Below are 23,226 nucleotides of genomic sequence, written 5' to 3' on the forward strand. Positions count from 1 at the left end.
GACTGTTGACACACACACACACACACAATTCCTTCATCAGAAGCAGATTTTATTGGTTTTCTTTGGCAATATAAAACCCCAGTAAATCATCACATAGATTAAGAGCATCCATATTTAGTTGGTCCCGGTCTGAGTTCAGAGGTCACTGTTGTAGATGGCATCAGGTGTGACCTGTTTCTCTGGTGGCACTTTTAAGAGGGGAAACTTTGTCCTCAAACACATCACAACTTTCTACCTGGTACACCCAGGACAGCTGTGTTTATCCTCCTAACCTTTCTCAATCACAATCACTCATTCTCTGGACCCCAGTCTGTCAGGGGGAGCAGGCCTCTCCTCTCCAGCAGGGTTCAGACCAGGACACAGTCTTGACATTTACTGCTGTTTATACCTCCCTCTCTCTTCTCTCCCTCCTCCCTCTGTTAATGAGCTGTATACTCTAAGCAGAGCAGCAGACTCAGATCAACACAGAGACAGACATCAAAAAGTTCATGAGAGAGATGGGTGACTGCTCGACCCAGGCAGTGTCTGGCGTTGGCACTGAGTGTGTATTTGATAAAGACTGAGGGTAGTTAAGACAATCTGTCCAAGAAACACGACTTTAAAACTACCATCTCTCCGTCTGTACTAAAAGGCACCAAACAGCATGACTTATGTTACAAAACTAGGCAGGCTGTAGTGTTTGCTACTAATAATGCACATATTTTCATAATATATAATCATACACATAAAGTAACTGTGCAGTGAAAGTTGTGTAATATCATACCCAAATAATGTTGACTCATCCTATACTCGTATTTGTGGCCAAAATATTAATTGTAGAACAAAAAAACGTATCTCAAAATTTGCTGTTTCCTCAGAGGATGATGTCATCCTGAGGAGGATGAGCTGGCCAATCAGCGGTCTACTCGCATTAATATTTTTAAGATCAGTATACGTCCACACCATTCCAACACAGAAAAGCTGCTTTTTAACATATTTAAAAGATTTTGGAAGGAAAACTATTTCATTTATATTGTAAAAATGTGTAGGTCATATTTAATAGAAATCTGGAAACACTGGACAGTTGCTTTAAAGTTTTAAATACAAAGCCAACAGACCCATCATATATACATACATCACACTCAACACAGCATTCACACACCTCCCTTTCACACTCAGGTCCTTAACAAGGCTCTCCTACAATGTTTAAAAGTCTTATTGATTGGGAAGTGGTAGATCCCAGTGGCAGGCTTCTCTTCACAGTAGGCCTCTCCTCGGTCTATTGGCAGCGAGAAGGAGGAGGAGTTCCTTATTACCACAGTAAAGAGACGCTCTAGCATGCGTCTGCAATGTAGTCGGGCAGTACCTGGACCAGTGTAAGCTTCTGGAGGTCAGAGGTCCCTTCACGACCAATCAGAGGTCACTTGTTCTTGTCCAGCGGTGGTTCTGGTTCTGTAGGGGGTGCAGTGAGCTGGTTCATCTGGGACTCTACTCTAGCTCTGCGTTTCTTCTGGACCAGGTTCCCCCCTGCAAACCCCAGAGCCCCCCCTCCAAGCGCTGCTGCCACCCCCGCTGCCTTGAACCCCACCAGTAGGCCCAGCGGCCCACCCAGCACCCCTCCTAACACTGCCCCCGCCACGGGTAACACTGCCAGCCTGTAGCCCACCGCCTGGAGAGAGGACAGAGGGATAGACGAGTCACTACATGCATTGACAGTCTAGGTTTCTTCACTTTTTATGCCAATAAAGATTCTTAAATTCAATTAAAAAGACAAAGAAATAAGAAGAAACTTTGCTTGGGACAAATCAACGCACATATAACACACACACACTCAGGGGGGGTTATTCCTTTGATGTTCTAAGACACACAGTAAGCGAGAAGTCTTCAGATCTACCTGGCCTTTCATGATCACACACACACACAAATGTACACACACAAACAGCAACACATGCGCACACACCATCATCAAAGCTGTACACTTTAATTATCCACATTTATTAAAATGGGAGAAATGAGGTGTGTGTGTTTATTAATACTGTTATCTTCAGAGAGGAAGACGCTCCTTCAGACTGATGGCTGTAAATGAGTGACTCCTCTGAACATTCTGCCACACACACACTACCCCCTCCCACGGTTGATTAACAGATTAACAGTTAAATGGATCCAGTTCAAACGCCCTCCCACCCCCTCACCTCATGGCAGCGAAGGTCATTTTAATTAACCAGAGGTAAGTTGAAAGTTCAGAGTACAGGGTGTTGGTAAAGCAGGGGTGTGTGTAATGGCACCTGGCCTGATGACATAACACACACTGCTGTGTCTGACACCTCTTCTATGTACACACACTGCTTCTAAAGGCCTCAGCATGCTTCAGTTCGGCTGACGCCTAGCCCAACGAGTGTGCACGCATACTCCCTTAAAAGACCTGAAAAAAGCAGCAATAGTACTATTTGTCCATTTAGAGATGCCGTAGCCAGAATACACTTCCTCAAAATAGTCGGAATTAATCTAAAATAACTCAAGAAATCTGTCACTAATTTTGACGTGGAGATCTTTGTTGCGGAATTTTACATCTAACTAAGATGTTTGGTGCGGTATTTTACATCTAACTAAGATGTTTGGTGCGGTATTTCTTAATGAAAAAATGTGCATGAAAACGAGTCGTTTCTCATTGAATGACAAAGACTTTATTGAAGAATCCCTACTGTTGACCAATCACCGACGAAGGAGCGTAGACTTCGGCTTTGAACTTCGGGTTGCCGAGCAGAAAAAACATTGTGCCCGAACAGCCCAAAAAACTCGATCCAAAACGTCTAACCCAGACAACGCTGGAACAATTGTGTGTCCATTTAAAACATGGAGTGAGAGGTGGTACATTTACGCTTAAATAGACCACATTTTTAAATATTGTGATATTTTGGCTGCAACTAGACTCACAAACGGGTGTGTACACGCAGCGTCTGTTCAGCCGTATAGAACTCACACGACATACCACACTGAGCTTGTAATATGTCTGTGGGTATTGAGCTGTCAGTCTGACTTTATTCTGAGGGGGGGTGTGTGTGTGTGTGTATTGAGCCAACAGTGGGAGGCCAAACGCTGCTCCTGAAGAGCTATTAAATAGCCCTTCATACCTCTCCATACTTCATTCCTCTGCACTCTCCATTGACAACACCCCCTACTCAACCCCTCTCTCCATCACTGTACCTCTTAACCCCTCCCTCCCTCCATCATTGTACCTCTTAACCCCTCCCTCCCTCTATCACTGTACCTCTTAACCCCTCCCTCCATCACTGTACCTCTTAACCCCTCTCTCCCTCTCTCCATCACTGTACCTCTTAACCCCTCTCTCCCTCTCTCCATCACTGTACCTCTTAACCCCTCTCTCCCTCCCTCTATCATTGTACCTCTTAACCCCTCTCTCCCTCCCTCCATCATTGTACCTCTTAACCCCTCTCTCCCTCCCTCTATCACTGTACCTCTTAACCCCTCCCTCTATCACTGTACCTCTTAACCCCTCTCTCCCTCCCTCTATCACTGTACCTCTTAACCCCTCCCTCTATCACTGTACCTCTTAACCCCTCCCTCTATCACTGTACCTCTTAACCCCTCCCTCTATCACTGTACCTCTTAACCCCTCTCTCCCTCCCTCTATCACTGTACCTCTTAACCCCTCCCTCTATCACTCTACCTCTTAACCCCTCCCTCTATCACTGTACCTCTTAACCCCTCCCTCTATCACTGTACCTCTTAACCCCTCTCTCCCTCCCCATATCACTGTACCTCTTTTTTTTTTTTTTTATCCCATTTTCTCCCCAATTTTTGTGGTATCCAATCGCTAGTAATTACTACCTTGTCTCATCGCTACAACTCCCGTACGAGCTCGGGAGAGACGAAGGTCGAAAGCCATGCGTCCTCCGAAGCACAACCCAACCAGCCGTACTGCTTCTTAACACAGCGCGCCTCCAACCCGGAAGCCAGCCCCACCAATGTGTCGGAGGAAACACTGTGTACCTGGCCCCCTTGGTTGGCACGCACTGCGCCCGGCCCGCCACAGGAGTCGCTGGAGCGCGATGAGACAAGGATATCCCTACCGGCCAAACCCTCCCTACCCCGGACGACGCTATGCCAATTGTGCGGCGCCCCACGGACCTCCCGGTCGCGGCCGGCTGCGACAGAGCCTGGGGGCGAACCCAGAGACTCTGGTGGCGCAGTTAGCACTGCGATGCAATCACTGTACCTCTTAACCCCTCTCTCCCTCCCTCCATCACTGTACCTCTTAACCCCTCTCTCCCTCCCCCTATCACTGTACCTCTTAACCCCTCTCTCCCTCCCTCCATCACTGTACCTCTTAACCCCTCTCTCCCTCCCTCCATCACTGTACCTCTTAACCCCTCTCTCCCTCCCTCCATCACTGTACCTCTTAACTCCTCTCTCCCTCCATCACTGTACCTCTTAACCCCTCTCTCCCTCCCCCTATCACTGTACCTCTTAACCCCTCTCTCCCTCCCTCCATCACGGTACCTCTTAACCCCTCTCTTCCTCCCTCCATCACGGTACCTCTTAACCCCTCTCTCCCTCCCTCCATCACTGTACCTCTTAACCCCTCTCTATCACTGTACCTCTTAACCCCTCTCTCCCTCCCCCTATCACTGTACCTCTTAACCCCTCTCTATCACTGTACCTCTTAACCCCTCTCTTCCTCCCTCCATCACTGTACCTCTTAACCCCTCTCTCCCTCCCTCCATCACTGTACCTCTTAACCCCTCTCTCCCTCCCCCTATCACTGTACCTCTTAACCCCTCTCTCCCTCCCTCCATCACGGTACCTCTTAACCCCTCTCTCCCTCCCTCCATCACGGTACCTCTTAACCCCTCTCTCCCTCCCTCCATCACTGTACCTCTTAACCCCTCTCTATCACTGTACCTCTTAACCCCTCTCTCCCTCCCCCTATCACTGTACCTCTTAACCCCTCTCTTCCTCCCCCTATCACTGTACCTCTTAACCCCTCTCTCCCTCCCCCTATCACTGTACCTCTTAACCCCTCTCTCCCTCCCCCTATCACTGTACCTCTTAACCCCTCTCTCCCTCCCCCTATCACTGTACCTCTTAACCCCTCTATCCATCACGGTACCTCTTAACCCCTCTCTCCCTCCCTCTATCACTGTACCTCTTAACCCCTCTCTCCCTCCCTCCATCACTGTACCTCTTAACCCCTCTCTCCCTCCCTCCATCACTGTACCTCTTAACCCCTCTCTCCATCACTGTACCTCTTAACCCCTCTCTCCCTCCCTCCATCACTGTACCTCTTAACCCCTCTCTCCCTCCCTCCATCACTGTACCTCTTAACCCCTCTCTCCCTCCCCCTATCACTGTACCTCTTAACCCCTCCCTCCATCACTGTACCTCTTAACCCCTCTCTCCCTCCCTCCATCACTGTACCTCTTAACCCCTCTCTCCCTCCCCCTATCACTGTACCTCTTAACCCCTCTCTCCCTCCCTCCATCACTGTACCTCTTAACCCCTCTCTCCCTCCCTCCATCACTGTACCTCTTAACCCCTCTCTCCCTCCCTCCATCATTGTACCTCTTAACCCCTCCCTCCCTCCCTCCCTCACTCCCTCCCTCACTGTACCTCTTAAACCCTCCCTCCATCACTGTACCTCTTAACCCCTCTCTCCCTCCCTCCATCATTGTACCTCTTAACCCCTCTCTCCCTCCCCCTATCACTGTACCTCTTAACCCCTCTCTCCCTCCCTCCATCACTGTACCTCTTAACCCCTCTCTCCCTCCCCCTATCACTGTACCTCTTAACCCCTCTCTCCCTCCCTCCATCACTGTACCTCTTAACCCCTCTCTCCCTCCCTCCATCACTGTACCTCTTAACCCCTCTCTCCCTCCCTCCATCATTGTACCTCTTAACCCCTCTCTCCCTCCCTCCATCATTGTACCTCTTAACCCCTCTCTCCCTCCCTCCCTCCCTCACTGTACCTCTTAACCCCTCTCTTCCTCCATCACTGTACCTCTTAACCCCTCTCTTCCTCCATCACTGTACCTCTTAACCCCTCTCTCCCTCCCCCTGTCACTGTACCTCTTAACCCCTCTCTCCCTCCCTCACTGTACCTCTTAACCCCTCTCTCCCTCCCTCACTGTACCTCTTAACCCCTCTCTCCCTCCCCCACTGTACCTCTTAACCCCTCTCTCCCTCCCCATGTCACTGTACCTCTTAACCCCTCTCTCCCTCCCTCACTGTACCTCTTAACCCCTCTCTTCCTCCCTCACTGTACCTCTTAACCCCTCTCTTCCTCCATCACTGTACCTCTTAACCCCTCTCTCCCTCCCTCACTGTACCTCTTAACCCCTCTCTTCCTCCATCACTGTACCTCTTAACCCCTCTCTCCCTCCATCACTGTACCTCTTAACCCCTCTCTCCCTCCCCCTATCACTGTACCTCTTAACCCCTCTCTCCCTCCCCCTATCACTGTACCTCTTAACCCCTCTCTTCCTCCCTCCCTCCATCACTGTACCTCTTAACCCCTCTCTCCCTCCCCCACTGTACCTCTTAACCCCTCTCTCCCTCCCCCTGTCACTGTACCTCTTAACCCCTCTCTCCCTCCCTCCATCACTGTACCTCTTAACCCCTCTCTCCCTCCCAAATGTACCTCTTAACCCCTCTCTCCCTCCCTCCATCACTGTACCTCTTAACCCCTCTCTCCCTCCCTCCATCACTGTACCTCTTAACTCCTCTCTCCCTCCCTCACTGTACCTCTTAACCCCTCTCTCCCTCCCCCTATGACTATACCTCTTAAACCCTCTCTCCCTCCCTCCATCACTATACCTCTTAACCCCTCTCTCCCTCCCAAATGTACCTATTAACCCCTCTCTCCATCACTGTACCTCTTAACCCCTCTCTCCCTCCCTCCATCACTGTACCTCTTAACCCCTCTCTCCCTCCCTCCATCACTGTACCTCTTAACCCCTCTCTCCCTCCATCACTGTACCTCTTAACCCCTCTCTCCCTCCCTCCATCACTGTACCTCTTAACCCCCCTCCCTCCCCCTGTCACTGTACCTCTTAACCCCTCTCTCCCTCCCCCTATGACTGTACCTCTTAAACCCTCTCTCCCTCCGTCCATCATTATACCTCTTAACCCCTCTCTCCCTCCCTCCATCACTGTACCTCTTAACCCCCCTCCCTCCCCCTGTCACTGTACCTCTTAACCCCTCTCTTCCTCGCTCCATCACTGTACCTCTTAACCCCTCTCTCCCTCCCTCCATCACTGTACCTCTTAACCCCTCTCTCCCTCCCTCCATCATTGTACCTCTTAACCCCTCTCTCCTTCCCTCCATCACTGTACCTCTTAACCCCTCTCTCCATCACTGTACCTCTTAACCCCTCTCTCCCTCCCTCCATCACTGTACCTCTTAACCCCTCTCTCTATCACTGTACCTCTTAACCCCTCTCTCCCTCCCTCCATCACTGTACCTCTTAACCCCTCTCTCCCTCCCTCCATCACTGTACCTCTTAACCCCTCTCTCCCTCCCTCCATCACGGTACCTCTTAACCCCTCTCTCCATCACGGTACCTCTTAACCCCTCTCTCCCTCCCTCCATCACGGTACCTCTTAACCCCTCTCTCCCTCCCCCATCACTGTACCTCTTAACCCCTCTCTCCCTCCATCCATCACTGTACCTCTTAACCCCTCTCTCCCTCCCTCCATCACGGTACCTCTTAACCCCTCTCTCCCTCCCTCCATCACGGTACCTCTTAACCCCTCTCTCCCTCCCTCCATCACTGTACTTCTTAACCCCTCCCTCCATCACGGTACCTCTTAACCCCTCTCTCCCTCCCTCCATCACTGTACCTCTTAACCCCTCTCTCCCTCCCTCCATCACGGTACCTCTTAACCCCTCTCTTCCTCCCTCCATCACTGTACCTCTTAACCCCTCTCTCCCTCCCTCCATCACTGTACCTCTTAACCCCTCTCTCCCTCCCTCCATCACGGTACCTCTTAACCCCTCTCTCCCTCCCCCTATCACTGTACCTCTTAACCCCTCTCTCCCTCCCTCCATCACTGTACCTCTTAACCCCTCTCTCCCTCCCTCCATCACGGTACCTCTTAACCCCTCTCTTCCTCCCTCCATCACTGTACCTCTTAACCCCTCTCTCCCTCCCTCCATCACGATACCTCTTAACCCCTCTCTCCCTCCATCCATCACTGTACCTCTTAACCCCTCTCTCCCTCCCGGTACCTCTTAACCCCTCTCTCCCTCCCTCCATCACGATACCTCTTAACCCCTCTCTCCCTCCCTCCATCACTGTACCTCTTAACCCCTCTCTCCATCTATTCTCTCTATTTCTTTAATTGCAGCTTTCCTCCGTATTCTGCTGGATCAATAGGGACAAACGTTGTAGAATGGCTGGGAGGCAAAGTGCCATCGATCTCCCAAACACCACACACACACACACACGTGTACACGCTCACACGCACCTTCCCGAGGCTCCTGGTCCCCTCCTCCACGTTGGCTGCTGCTGTGTTGACGTTCTCCTCTATGCTGTCAATCTTCTCCTGCTGGGACTGACACACACACACACACAGGGTTTATACACTGGAGACACACACCGCTGACTTGGTCCCTCTCGAACACAGCAACACAGATGTGTGTGTGTGTGTCTATGTGATGCAGGTATAAAGTAGAAAAGGTAGGGTCTGGGGAAGATTATATTGGGGCAGGAGGGGGTCTTGGGGGGGTTATATTGGGGCATGAGGGGGACTGGGGGGGTTATTGTGAGGAGCTCATGAAATATTCAGAGTGGCAGCTGTCCCTCTCTCCCTGTGTGCTGGACACCATCCATCCTTCTCTCCTTCCTTATTGTAGTTGTTGTTATATGTACATACTATATACATTTTATGGACATGGTACCTTTTTACATTAGCTACTTATTACATATGGATAGACAGTATTCAGACAACAGGTATACATTTTCTGTAGCTGGTTTCAGTCGTAACTATGATCAATCCTGAGCTTTTTTAAGTCCCTCGTCTCTCTTACTGCCCCCTAACTCCCTCCCTCTCCCTTACTACTCCCTCCCTCTCCCTTATTGCCCCCTAACTCCCTCCCTCTCCCTTACTGCCCCCTAACTCCCTCCCTCTCCCTTACTGCCCCCTAACTCCCTCCCTCTCCCTTACTGCCCCCTAACTCCCTTCCTCTCCCTTACTGCCCCCTAACTCCCTCTCTCTCCCTTACTGCCCCCTAACTCCCTCCCTCTCCCTTACCGCCCCCTAACTCCCTCCTCTCCCTTACTGCCCCCTAACTCCCTCCCTCTCCCTTAGTGCCCCCTAACTCCCTCCCTCTCCCATACTGCCCCCTAACTCCCTCCCTCTCCCATACTGCCCCCTAACTCCCTCCTCTCCCTTACTGCCCCCTAACTCTCTCCCTTACTGCCCCCTAACTCTCTCCCTTACTGCCCCCTAACTCCCTCTCTCTCCCTTACTGCCCCCTAACTCCCTCCCTCTCCCTTACTGACCCCTAACTCCCTCCCTCTCCCTTACTGACCCCTAACTCCCTCCCTCTCCCTTACTGCCCCCTAACTCCCTCCCTCTCCCTTACTGCTCCCTAACTCCCTCCCTCTCCCTTACTGCCCCCTAACTCCCTCCCTCTCCCTTACTGCCCCCTAACTCCCTCCCTCTCCCTTACTGCCCCTTAACTCCCTCCCTCTCCCTTACTGCCCCCTAACTCCCTTCCTCTCCCTTACTGCCCCCTAACTCCCTCCCTCTCCCGTACTGCCCCCTAACTCCCTCCCTCTCCCGTACTGCCCCCTAACTCCCTCCCTCTCCCGTACTGCCCCCTAACTCCCTCCTCTCCCTTACTGCCCCCTAACTCCCTCCCTCTCCCTTACTGCCCCCTAACTCCCTCCCTCTCCCGTAGTGCCCCCTAACTCCCTCCCTCTCCCATACTGCCCCCTAACTCCCTCCCTCTCCCATACTGCCCCCTAACTCCCTCCTCTCCCTTACTGCCCCCTAACTCTCTCCCTTACTGCCCCCTAACTCCCTCCCTCTCCCTTACTGCCCCCTAACTCCCTCCTCTCTCTTACTGTCCCCTAACTCTCTCCCTTACTGCCCCCTAACTCTCTCCCTTACTGCCCCCTAACTCCCTCCCTCTCCCTTACTGCCCCCTAACTCCCACCTCTCCCTTACTGTCCCCTAACTCCCTCCCTCTCCCTTACTGGCACCTAACTCCCTCCCTCTCCCTTACTGCCCCCTAACTCCCTCCCTCTCCCTTACTGCCCCCTAACTCCCTCCCTCTCCCTTACTGCCCCCTAACTCCCTCCCTCTCCCTTACTGCCCCCTAACTCCCTCCATCTCCCTTACTGCCCCCTAACTCCCTCCCTCTCCCTTACTGCCCCCTAGCTCCCTCCCTCTCCCTTAGTGCCCCCTAACTCCCTCCCTCTCCCATACTGCCCCCTAACTCCCTCCCTCTCCCTTACTGCCCGCTAACTCCCTCCCTCTCCCTTACTGCCCGCTAACTCCCTCCCTCTCCCTTACTGCCCCCTAACTCCCTCCCTCTCCCTTACTGCCCCCTAACTCCCTCCCTCTCCCTTACTGCCCCCTAACTCTCTCCCTTACTGCCCCCTAACTCCCTCCCTCTCCCTTACTGCCCCCTAACTCCCTCCTCTCCCTTACTGCCCCCTAACTCCCTCCTCTCCCTTACTGCCCCCTAACTCCCTCCCTCTCCCTTGCTGCCCCCTAACTCCCTCGCTCTCCCTTGCTGCCCCCTAACTCCCTCCCTCTCCCTTACTGCCCCCTAACTCCCTCCCTCTCCCTTACTGCCCCCTAACTCCCTCCCTCTCCCTTACTGCCCGCTAACTCCCTCCCTCTCCCTTACTGCCCGCTAACTCCCTCCCTCTCCCTTACTGCCCGCTAACTCCCTCCCTCTCCCTTACTGCCCCCTAACTCCCTCCCTCTCCCTTACTGCCCGCTAACTCCCTCCCTCTCCCTTACTGCCCGCTAACTCCCTCCCTCTCCCTTACTGCCCCCTAACTCCCTCCCTCTCCCTTACTGCCCCCTAACTCCCTCCCTCTCCCTTACTGCCCCCTAACTCCCTCCCTCTCCCTTACTGCCCCCTAACTCCCTCCCTCTCCCTTACTGCCCCCTAACTCCCTCCTCTCCCTTACTGCCCCCTAACTCCCTCCTCTCCCTTACTGCCCCCTAACTCCCTCCCTCTCCCGTAGTGCCCCCTAACTCCCTCCCTCTCCCATACTGCCCCCTAACTCCCTCCCTCTCCCATGATTTAGGCGAGATGCAATGTTGACATTTACATTACATTTAAGTCATTTAGCAGACGCTCTTATCCAGAGCGACTTACAACTTGGAAAGTTCATACATATTCATCCTGGTCCCCCCGAGGGAATTGAACCCACAACCCTGGCGTTGCAAGCGCCATGCTCTACCAACTGAGCCACACGGGACCACATACTGCCCCCTAACTCCCTCCTCTCCCTTACTGCCCCCTAACTCTCTCCCTTACTGCCCCCTAACTCCCTCCCTCTCCCTTACTGCCCCCTAACTCCCTCCTCTCTCTTACTGTCCCCTAACTCTCTCCCTTACTGCCCCCTAACTCTCTCCCTTACTGCCCCCTAACTCTCTCCCTTACTGCCCCCTAACTCCCTCCCTCTCCCTTACTGCCCCCTAACTCCCACCTCTCCCTTACTGTCCCCTAACTCCCTCCCTCTCCCTTACTGGCACCTAACTCCCTCCCTCTCCCTTACTGCCCCCTAACTCCCTCCCTCTCCCTTACTGCCCCCTAACTCCCTCCCTCTCCCTTACTGCCCCCTAACTCCCTCCATCTCCCTTACTGCCCCCTAACTCCCTCCCTCTCCCTTACTGCCCCCTAACTCCCTCCCTCTCCCTTAGTGCCCCCTAACTCCCTCCCTCTCCCATACTGCCCCCTAACTCCCTCCTCTCCCTTACTGCCCCCTAACTCTCTCCCTTACTGCCCCCTAACTCCCTCCCTCTCCCTTACTGCCCCCTAACTCCCTCCTCTCCCTTACTGTCCCCTAACTCTCTCCCTTACTGCCCCCTAACTCCCTCCCTCTCCCTTACTGCCCCCTAACTCCCACCTCTCCCTTACCTTCCCCTAACTCCCTCCCTCTCCCTTACTGGCCCCTAACTCCCTCCCTCTCCCTTACTGCCCCCTAACTCCCTCCCTCTCCCTTACTGCCCCCTAACTCCCTCCCTCTCCCTTACTGCCCGCTAACTCCCTCCCTCTCCCTTACTGCCCCCTAACTCCCTCCCTCTCCCTTACTGCCCCCTAACTCCCTCCCTCTCCCTTACTGCCCCCTAACTCCCTCCCTCTCCCTTACTGCCCCCTAACTCCCTCCCTCTCCCTTACTGCCCCCTAACTCCCTCCCTCTCCCTTGCTGCCCCCTAACTCCCTCCCTCTCCCTTGCTGCCCCCTAACTCCCTCCCTCTCCCTTGCTGCCCCCTAACTCCCTCCCTCTCCCTTGCTGCCCCCTAACTCCCTCCCTCTCCCTTACTGCCCCCTAACTCCCTCCTCTCCCTTACTGCCCGCTAACTCCCTCCCTCTCCCTTACTGCCCGCTAACTCCCTCCCTCTCCCTTACTGCCCGCTAACTCCCTCCCTCTCCCTTACTGCCCCCTAACTCCCTCCCTCTCCCTTACTACCCGCTAACTCCCTCCCTCTCCCTTACTGCCCGCTAACTCCCTCCCTCTCCCTTACTGCCCCCTAACTCCCTCCCTCTCCCTTACTGCCCTCTAACTCCCTCCCTCTCCCTTACTGCCCCCTAACTCCCTCCCTCTCCCTTACTGCCCCCTAACTCCCTCCCTCTCCCTTACTGCCCCCTAACTCCCTCACTCTCCCTTACTGCCCCCTAACTCCCTCCCTCACTGCCCCCTAACTCCCTCCCTCTCCCTTACTGCCCCCTAACTCTCTCCCTTACTGCCCCCTAACTCCCTCCCTCTCCCTTACTGCCCCCTAACTCCCACCTCTCCCTTACTGTCCCCTAACTCCCTCCCTCTCCATTACTGGCCCCTAACTCCCTCCCTCTCCCTAACTCCCTCCCTCTCCCTTACTGCCCCCTAACTCCCTTCCTCTCCCTTACTGCCCCCTAACTCCCTCCCTCTCCCTTACTGCCCCCTAACTCCCTCCCTCTCCCTTACTGCCCCCTAACTCCCTCCCTCTCCCTTACTGCCCCTAACTCCCTCCCTCTCCCATACTGCCCCCTAACTCCCTCCTCTCCCTTACTGCCCCCTAACTCCCTCCTCTCCCTTACTGCCCCCTAACTCTCTCCCTTACTGCCCCCTAACTCCCTCCCTCTCCCTTACTGCCCCCTAACTCCCTCCCTCTCCCTTACTGCCCCCTAACTCCCTCCCTCTCCCTTGCTGCCCCCTAACTCCCTCCCTCTCCCTTGCTGCCCCCTAACTCCCTCCCTCTCCCTTACTGCCCCCTAACTCCCTCCCTCTCCCTTACTGCCCCCTAACTCCCTCCCTCTCCCTTACTGCCCCCTAACTCCCTCCCTCTCCCTTACTGCCCCCTAACTCCCTCCCTCTCCCTTACTGCCCCCTAACTCCCTCCTCTCCCTTACTGCCCCCTAACTCTCTCCCTTACTGCCCCCTAACTCCCTCCCTCTCCCTTACTGCCCCCTAACTCCCTCCCTCTCCCTTACTGCCCCCTAACTCCCTCCCTCTCCCTTGCTGCCCCCTAACTCCCTCCCTCTCCCTTGCTGCCCCCTAACTCCCTCCCTCTCCCTTACTGCCCCCTAACTCCCTCCCTCTCCCTTACTGCCCCCTAACTCCCTCCCTCTCCCTTACTGCCCCCTAACTCCCTCCCTCTCCCTTGCTGCCCCCTAACTCCCTCCCTCTCCCTTACTGCCCCCTAACTCCCTCCCTCTCCCTTACTGCCCCCTAACTCCCTCCCTCTCCCTTACTGCCCCCTAACTCTCTCCCTTACTGCCCCCTAACTCCCTCCCTCTCCCTTACTGCCCCCTAACTCCCTCCCTCTCCCTTACTGCCCCCTAACTCCCTCCCTCTCCCTTGCTGCCCCCTAACTCCCTCCCTCTCCCTTGCTGCCCCCTAACTCCCTCCCTCTCCCTTGCTGCCCCCTAACTCCCTCCCTCTCCCTTGCTGCCCCCTAACTCCCTCCCTCTCCCTTACTGCCCCCTAACTCCCTCCCTCTCCCTTACTGCCCCCTAACTCCCTCCCTCTCCCTTACTGCCCCCTAACTCCCTCCCTCTCCCTTACTGCCCCCTAACTCCCTCCCTCTCCCTTACTGCCCCCTAACTCCCTCCCTCTCCCTTACTGCCCCCTAACTCCCTCCCTCTCCCTTACTGCCCCCTAACTCCCTCCTCTCCCTTACTGCCCCCTAACTCCCTCCCTCTCCCTTACTGCCCCCTAACTCCCTCCCTCTCCCTTACTGCCCCCTAACTCCCTCCCTCTCCCTTACTGCCACCTAACTCCCTCCCTCTCCCTTACTGCCACCTAACTCCCTCCCTCTCCCTTACTGCCCCCTAACTCCCTCCCTCTCCCTTACTGCCCCCTAACTCCCTCCCTCTCCCTTACTGCCCCCTAACTCCCTCCTCTCCCTTACTGCCCCCTAACTCCCTCCTCTCCCTTACTGCCCGCTAACTCCCTCCCTCTCCCTTACTGCCCCCTAACTCCCTCCCTCTCCCTTACTGCCCCCTAACTCCCTCCCTCTCCCTTACTGCCCCCTAACTCCCTCCCTCTCCCTTACTGCCCCCTAACTCCCTCCCTCTCCCTTACTGCCCGCTAACTCCCTCCCTCTCCCTTACTGCCCCCTAACTCCCTCCCTCTCCCTTACTGCCCCCTAACTCCCTCCCTCTCCCTTACTGCCCCCTAACTCCCTCCCTCTCCCTTACTGCCCCCTAACTCCCTCCCTCTCCCTTACTGCCCCCTAACTCCCTCCCTCTCCCTTACTGCCCCCTAACTCCCTCCCTCACTGCCCCCTAACTCCCTCCCTCTCCCTTACTGCCCGCTAACTCCCTCCCTCTCCCTTACTGCCCCCTAACTCCCTCCCTCTCCCTTACTGCCCCCTAACTCCCTCCCTCTCCCTTACTGCCCCCTAACTCCCTCCCTCTCCCTTACTGCCCCCTAACTCCCTCCCTCTCCCTTACTGCCCCCTAACTCCCTCCCTCACTGCCCCCTAACTCCCTCCCTCTCCCTTACTGCCCCCTAACTCCCTCCCTCTCCCTTACTGCCCCCTAACTCCCTCCCTCTCCCTTACTGCCCCCTAACTCCCTCCCTCTCCCTTACTGCCCCCTAACTCCCTCCCTCTCCCTTACTGCCCCCTAACTCCCTCCTCTCCTTTACAGTCCTCTCCCTCCCTCCATCATTCTCCTCTCCCTTAAGGTGTCCGCATGCTTTCCAGTAGCGCATATATTATGACTGCGTTTTGTAACGCTTTTGTTAGTTTTGGTCTTCGGTGAGGGTTTTTCCGGCCGTGCTAACAGAACATTTTCTCCAGGCAAGCCGAAGTCGGTAGCTGAAGTCTACGCCCCTTCATCTGTGATTGGTCAACAGTAGGGATTCTTCAATTAAATGTTTGATGTCATTCAAGGAGACTGCACCAAACATCTTGGATGTAAAATTGCGCGACTAAGATCTGCTTGGTATTTCAAACAAAGGTCTTTTAAGGGATTATGCGAACACACTCGTTCTGAACCGAAGCATGCTGACGCCTTTACTCCTCGCCTCAGTCCTCACATCTCTCCCCCACTCTCATGTTCACTTCGGTTCCCATTTCTTCACCCTCCCTCCCTTTAAACCCCAGATGTATGTATGGTTGTTGGTGGATGTGGAGCTTCTAGGCTCCAGCCAGTGTAACAGGGGGAGATGAGTGCTTCAGTCAGACACTAGCAGGCTGCGTCTGAACATCTCAACTTGCCTCTCTCCCTCCCTCTCTCTCTCAAACCCCCAGGCAGGTACAAACACCAACACACAGCAGTGTTTACCCTGTGGTTGAGAGGCTGAGTATTGGTCCCTGAACGACACCAGTCACCCCAGAGAGACCACAGCACTAAAACATCTTTATGCTCTCTCCTTCAAAACAATCTCCTCTCGGTCTCGTCTCTCTCTCTCCCTTCCCAAATCTCTCTCTCTACACCTCTTTCTGCCCTCCTCTCTCACCATGTTTAAGCCCTCCCTTCCTCCCACTCTCCCTCCTATCGCTCTTTCGTTCCCAGAGGATAGAGTGCTAATCGGAGTTGTCTGTTTTCCTCCTGGCCCACCATACGCCCTGTTGCCTGGGTTCTCTCCCACGGCACTCTCCTCTCTTCTCCCCATGGACACACAGCCCCCTTCTCTCCTATCCTCTCTCGTCTCCCACCTCTCCCCTATGGCCCATTTTCTACCATCCCCCCTCTCCCAGCAGTACACCTGCCTGCAGCCCCACTCCAGTAACCTGTGCTGTGACCTGCTCTCTAAGGAGCCCCAGCATGAATCCAACCAGACAGACAGACGCTAGGCTAGCTGTCGCTCACTACACTGTCTGTCAGTGCCCTCACTGCCCTGTGTGCTAACAGCATGGTTAGCGTAGCCGCAGCACGCTATCTGTGTTATGTAGCCCTGTCCCTGTCATTCATCCTGTCTCATTAGACACCAGAAAGGCATTGTCTGCTGACCTTGTCAGCACTCAATCACACACACACACAGTACATACAGTGCATTCGGAAAGTGTTCAGACCCCTTCTCTTTTTCAACATTTTGTTATGTTACAACCTTATTCTTAAACAGATTACATTTTAAAAATTGTCGTCATCTATCTACACACAATACCCAATAATGACAAAATGAAAAGTTTTTTAAATATATTTTTTGCTAATTTCATAAGTATTCAGCACCTTTGCTACGAGACTCGAAATTGAGCTCAGGTGCATCCTGTTTCCATTGATCATCCTTGAGATGTTTCTACATCTTGATTGGAGTTCACCTGTGGCAATTTCAATTGATTGGACATGATTTGAAAAGGCACACACCTGTCTGTATAAGGTCCCAGAGTTGACAGTGCATGTCAGATTAAAAACCAAGCCATGAGGTTGAAGAAATTGTCCGTACAGCCCCGAGACAGGATTGTGTCGAGGCACAGATATGGGAAAGAGTACCGAAACATGTCTGCGGCATTGAAGATCCCAGTGGCCTCCATCATTCTTAAATGGAAGAAGTTTGGAACCACCAAGACTCTTCCTAGAGCTGGCCGTCCGGCCAGCCAGCCAACGTGAGCAATCGGGGGAGAAGGGCCTTGGTCAGGAAGGTGACCAAGAACCTGATGGTCACTCTGACAGAGCTCGAGAGTTCCTCTGTGAAGATGGGAGAACCTTCCAGAAGGACAACCATCTCTGCAGCACTCCACCAATCAGGCCTTTATGGTAGAGTGGCCAAACAGAAACCCCTCCGCAGGAAAAGGCACATGACAGCCCACCTGGAGTTTGCCACAAGCATTTCGCTACACTCGCAATAACATCTGCTAACCATGTATATGTGACCAATAAAATTGGATTTGATTTGAAAAGCACCTAAAGGACTCTCAGACCATGAGAAACAAGATTCTCTGGTCTGCTGGAATAAGATTGAACTCTTTGGCCTGAATGCCAAGCCTCATCTGGAGGAAACCTGGCACCATCCCTATGGTGAAGCATGGTGGTGACAGCATCGTGCTGTGGTGATGTTTTTCAGCTACAGGGACTGGGAGACTAGTCAGGATTGAGGGAACGATAAACAGAGCAAAGTACAGAGAGATCCTTGATGAAAACCACACAGCTAAGACAACACAGGAGTGGCTTCGGGACAAATCTCTGAATGTCCTTGAGTGGCCCAGCCAGAGCCCGACTTGTACCCGATCGAACATCTCTGGAGAGACCTGAAAATAGCTGTGCAGCAACGCTCCCCATCTAACCTGATAGAGCTTGAGAGAATCTTTAGAGAAGAATGGAAGAAACTCCCCAAATAAAGGTGTGTCAAGCTTGTAGAGTCGTACCCTAGAAGACTTGAGGTTGTAATCGCTGCCAATGGTGCTTCAACAAAGTACTAAACAAAGTATTCTTAGGAAATGTGATATTTCAGTTTTTATTTGCAAAAATGTCTACAAAACAGTTTTTGCTTTGTCATTGTGGGGTATTGTGTGTAGATTGATGAGGAAAACAATTGGATCAATTTTAGAATTAGGCTCCAACGTAACAAAATGTGGAAAAAGTCAAGGGGAATACATTCCGAATGCACTGTACATAGCATACTCACATGGACCAGCAGAGAGAACTCTGTCACCAAACCGCTAAGCTCCTTCAGGTCCTGACAAAACAAACTCATATTAACACAGCAACAATAACACACAAACAAAAACCTACTATATGACATATTAAAGACATTAATAAATATTATGATCTCTTAATCTATTATTAAGACAATTTCTGAAAACAGTACAAGGGGCCCAAATATTCCCACCTCCTCCAGGGTGTCCCAGGACTCGGCAGCACTCTCGTTGAGGGGGATCACTGGGAGGAGGAGCTGCGTTTGATTGACAGGAGGGGGCTCCCTGCCCACATCATCACCATGGGAACCATCTAATGGACAAGGTCAGTGAGAACCAGAGTAACCAACTTTACATCTGGACATGTTACTGCTTCTGAAATTCTCAAATTCATAATGAGCATTTAGATGATTTATTAGTTGGTTTATTGGTCAATAAAGGAAGAGCTAACATGGCTGCCATAGAATGGAATAAACTGATATATTGAATAGAGGGGAAGGGGGCGGTGCTACCTGCGGATGAGTCGTCTGGGGGGCGTGGTGCCTGTGGCAGAGGGGCGGGGTTAGAATGCAGCAGTAGGAAGTCTTGCGCGGCAGCAGATGCTCGGTCTCTGATTGGCTGAACCAGCCTCTCCAGGGCGGGGCCGTCCTCCGGGCGGACACGTCCACATAGTTTCTCCATCTCTCTAACATTAGCCCTCAACTGCTACAGAGAGGGAGAGAGAGTGAGAGAGCGGGTTCAACAAGTAATTCAACTTCCCAACAGATAGATTAAAAAAAGAGGCACGAGAGAGAGAGAAGTACACCCTCATACAGATAGACAGGTTCCAGTGTCTCTGCTGGGAGGAGGAGTGAGAAGGGGGAAGTAGGAGGGTGTCAGATCGCCTCCCCTGGTTGTACCCATCAGCCCCAGGGCAGATCAAAGCAGGGGTCAGGAGGTTATGACCAATAGATGCTCCCACGCTAATTAGACATGATGAATAAACATACACACACAGCTGCAGACTGGATTAGCATTGAGCCGCTATGGCCACGGGGAGACACACCTGTCAGAACGCTAAAGACCTGTTAGCATATGCTTCACAGATAACACACACACACACACACAGAGACACTCACACACACACAAAGAACACAACACAAAGATCAACAATAAGAACATTAACAGGTGAATGAACTCTCTGCGCTGCTGGAGAAGGTTGGTTAAAACCTCTTAAATGTAATCTACTTAATCCCCTAAAATCATTATTTACCATGAGAGGGCCATAAACAATAACTAGTAATGCTGCAAACTCTAAGGTTCAATTGTCACCTTTCTGGTAAAACAGTTAGACTGGTGAGGTATAGTCACTTTTCAAGACACACGATCAAGTACACAGCACAAACATGATACAAATATGTTATATGATGGATATCCTATAACTAAACTGTATAAATAAGGCTTGAAATGACTTATTTGTTCTAAATATCAAGTATCATCAATTTATAAAACGACTAACTATAAGATTTCTGTATAATACATATTTGTATAGTTATTGTTTGAGAAAATGGGCAGATTTTCTAAAGGTCTCTTGATCAAAACGTCTGCCCCCACCACTGTGAATATTTCCTGAACTCGTTAGGCTTTATCTCATATAAATAGTGTCCGTCTATCACAAACAGAAAGTGGGTTTTGTTTCAAATCTATTCATTATTTTAGACTACTGGCTATAAATCGATCTGAATGTGGTACAGTGATGAAACCACTCCCCCTCGCTGCATTACGGTGTAAGGATTCCAGGCATATGCTGCTTCATACAGGCAGAAGAGACATACTACTGTGTCTGTAAGAATCAGGGCTACTGCTCAATGCAAGCCAACTCGATCGATTTATAAGCAAACATTTCAGTCAGAACCGGTATCAGAACCACGCAGGTCCCCTAAACAGGGGACTTTACATCGAAGAGGATTTATTAAAAATCAGTAATTTTTGGGGGCAAAAGGCGTTTACAGAACTAAGGGCTACTGATTGAAAGGTGTGTAGGAGTGTGTAACTGGTCCATATGTGTGTTTTCAGGCTGTTGTCATCTCTGGGGAGAAGGGGATATGGAGGGGGGGGCCCTGAGACCGCTGTTTGTTAGTCAGTCACTCAGCCAGCGGAGTGTGTGTGTGACTGTGTGTGTCAGCCAGTCAGTCAGTGGGGGACAGACAGGCATGTGAAGCAGCAGGACTCCATCTCTGCAGACAAACACACAGTAAACACCAGGGAGAAAGTGAAACCAGCCACACGTTGTTAAATAGGCCCTGCCACACCAACACACACACAGGGCCTTACCAAACCGATTCACTAGCCTGCTAATATTGTTGCACTCACTAAGTCTAGAGGGTCTTAGGCCTAGTTAACTGGTCTGTAACCTGATTTGACGTGTGTCTGTGTGAGAAATCAGCGTATGCGTCTAGGTGTGAATGTATGTACCCAGGAGACAGCTACCTTACCGTAGGTCCAGGGCCAGCTCCGTCTTCGCCTCTTGGTCGGCCGGTCCAAGTGGATTAGTATTTGTTCAGATGGTGACTAAACATAAATATGTTCAAGAAGGAAAAATAGCAAAGGCCCAAACTAAAAGACCGCAAAACAAACCAGCAGGCTCTCCGAGCTGGTACTCTGACTGACGATCACCCTAATTGACAGCACCGAATGTGCTTATCAACCACCTGGACAAGGTTGCTGCTGCCCCCTGGGGGAATGGAGTGTGGAAGTGATCTGTAGTGTGCTGTCTAAACTACCTAACCTATTCCCTCAAAGGGATGAGCAGCAGAGAGGGGGGTCTATAATCATATTCACAGTTAGGAGAAAGGGATGAATAGATGAGTGATGGATGAAAATAGAGGTGTGCAGACAGAAATACAGAAAGCAGAGGAGCCCACTTCCTGCTAGAGACTTCACTTCCTGCCTAGAGAGTGGGTGGCAAGAAAGGCTCTCTCTCTACTTCTCTTAGGCTCTATCTGTGCTGCATGTCCTTGTGTATCATCACCCATCTTCAGCTTCCTTACACACACCCAGCCCAGCAGACAGAAACACACACACGCCACACAGGAAAGCACTCTGCCCCTCCCAAGGGGTTTGAGGGAATGGTGTGTTTTGAGTGTGTGTGTGTGTGTGTGTGTGTGTGTGTGTGAGGGAAGGATGTGGGGGTGAATCCTTCACTTCCAGAGACATGGTGGTGTCATTGTGAAAACACACTGTGCAGCACTTTACACACACACACACAGACCCTTTTAAAACACACACTCAATTTGACATACACACTCCTGATCTCCTGCAGGCACACAGCACACAGTCACAACATAGTGTATATACTCAGCACAAGGCCAGTGTGCGTGTGTCTATGTTTTACCTGCACAGTGCGGCTGGCATTGATGTGCTCCTGATGAAGGCGATCCCATTGTCCACTATGCTGGAACTGTAAGACAATAACAAGTTCAGTTGCTGCTTCTCTGTGTGTGGTTCTTCAGTAACTTCCAATGGTCGGTGATTTTAGTTTGCGTGTGTATATATGTGTGTATATGTTTGCGTGTGTGTGTGTATATGTGTGTGTTACCTTCAGTATATTGCTGTGGTGTCTCTGTAGTCTTTCTAGGTCTGTCGGCAGGGCTACTTTAGTGAACTTGTGGATCGGCCCTTCAAGACGCCTCAGCGTCAGCTTGCCCCCTTCCTCTGACATCTGACCCCGGGTGGGTTCTCACACCTGCAACCATACACACCTGCTCCTCTTACTCAACTACCTGGAAGACAGGAGGGAGGAGGTATACATCAAACATCAGCGTGTCACACACAACCACATGACCTGTTTCACACACACACACACACACACACACACACACACACACACACACACACACACACACACACACACACCTCTCCTTGTAACCCAATGCCAAACACATCACAACATACCATTGTTGGCTAGTAGGGAGCTGACTCCCTACTTTGCTAACTCCCTCGTGCCCAAGGTTTGAATAACAGGGTCTCAGAGCCTGGCTCGAGCTGTTAGCTCGCTAACTAATGACGTTAAACGACAACATCCGGGAACAAATGAAAACAGAAAACTTTGCTTGTTCCAGAGAGAAGAAATGTCTGTAATTATGACACATTAAAACACATTTTGACCGAGGTAGCTAGCTGGCAGTTATAACGTTATATTGTGCTCTTAAAGTAACAATATAACGTTATAACTGCCAGAATCAGATGTCTGTCAGGTGAGTTAACGTTAACAGTATGTTAGCAAGCTAACCAGCACAGCTGACTATTCAAACTTTAAATCATATTTAATTTTCAAACCGTGAACATATTACTTACTTAAAGTAAAAACCCATGAGTGTAAAACTTGGGTGATGCATTCTTCTAGGCTATTTCGTAACTGTTTGTCTCGAGTTAGCTACATGTCCAACTTTCTCTTCTGTTTGTAAACAACTCTCTTCCTTGCGCGCAGACGAATTACTTCCGATCTAAAACCTTAGCCCACAGAGAAGACGGTCCGCCCCTTGAGGCTGAATCTACAGCAGTCCTATAGAGTAACCTTTCTGATTAATTGAACGTTATTGAATGAAGTTCAATAGTGAATATTATAGCAAGAGATGAGTGACTGATTTCATATACATTTTTGTAAAAGCGGGAATTGAACTTCCGCCAAGTTGTACATCTATATTGATTGGGTAGACAATATTGATCATGTCAGGCAAATAACATCGACCAATGTGTGACGCGCGAGAACAGCTAGAATTTCCACTCAGTCGGACTATCACCACATGCATGCACGCACATGTACACACACACACACACACACACACACACACACACACACACACACACACACACACACACACACACACACACACACACACACACACACACACACACACACACACACACACACGCACGCAAACTATGATGTGGAGCTGCTAGGAGGGTGGAGTGGTGCCAGGTGCATGGTCTGGC

The 23,226-nt window shown here is 51.8% G+C and overlaps 1 protein-coding gene across 1 annotated transcript; it reads right to left on the bottom strand.

Annotated features, from left to right (window-relative positions):
* Positions 1-32: 32 nt before the first annotated feature.
* LOC129844166 (syntaxin-17-like) lies at positions 33-22,743 on the bottom strand. The gene is made up of 8 exons (XM_055912583.1): positions 22,588-22,743; positions 21,830-22,013; positions 21,626-21,691; positions 18,765-18,957; positions 18,447-18,565; positions 18,243-18,293; positions 8,467-8,553; positions 33-1,648 (listed from the first exon to the last, which is right to left on the bottom strand). The coding sequence occupies exons 2-8, from the start codon at positions 21,950-21,952 to the stop codon at positions 1,400-1,402; spliced, it is 888 nt and encodes a 295-aa protein (XP_055768558.1). The 5' UTR covers positions 21,953-22,013; positions 22,588-22,743; the 3' UTR covers positions 33-1,399.
* Between the last annotated feature and the right edge of the window lie 483 nt (positions 22,744-23,226).

Source organism: Salvelinus fontinalis, unplaced genomic scaffold, assembly GCF_029448725.1.
Source record: "Salvelinus fontinalis isolate EN_2023a unplaced genomic scaffold, ASM2944872v1 scaffold_0186, whole genome shotgun sequence".
NCBI classification, from domain to species: domain Eukaryota; kingdom Metazoa; phylum Chordata; class Actinopteri; order Salmoniformes; family Salmonidae; genus Salvelinus; species Salvelinus fontinalis.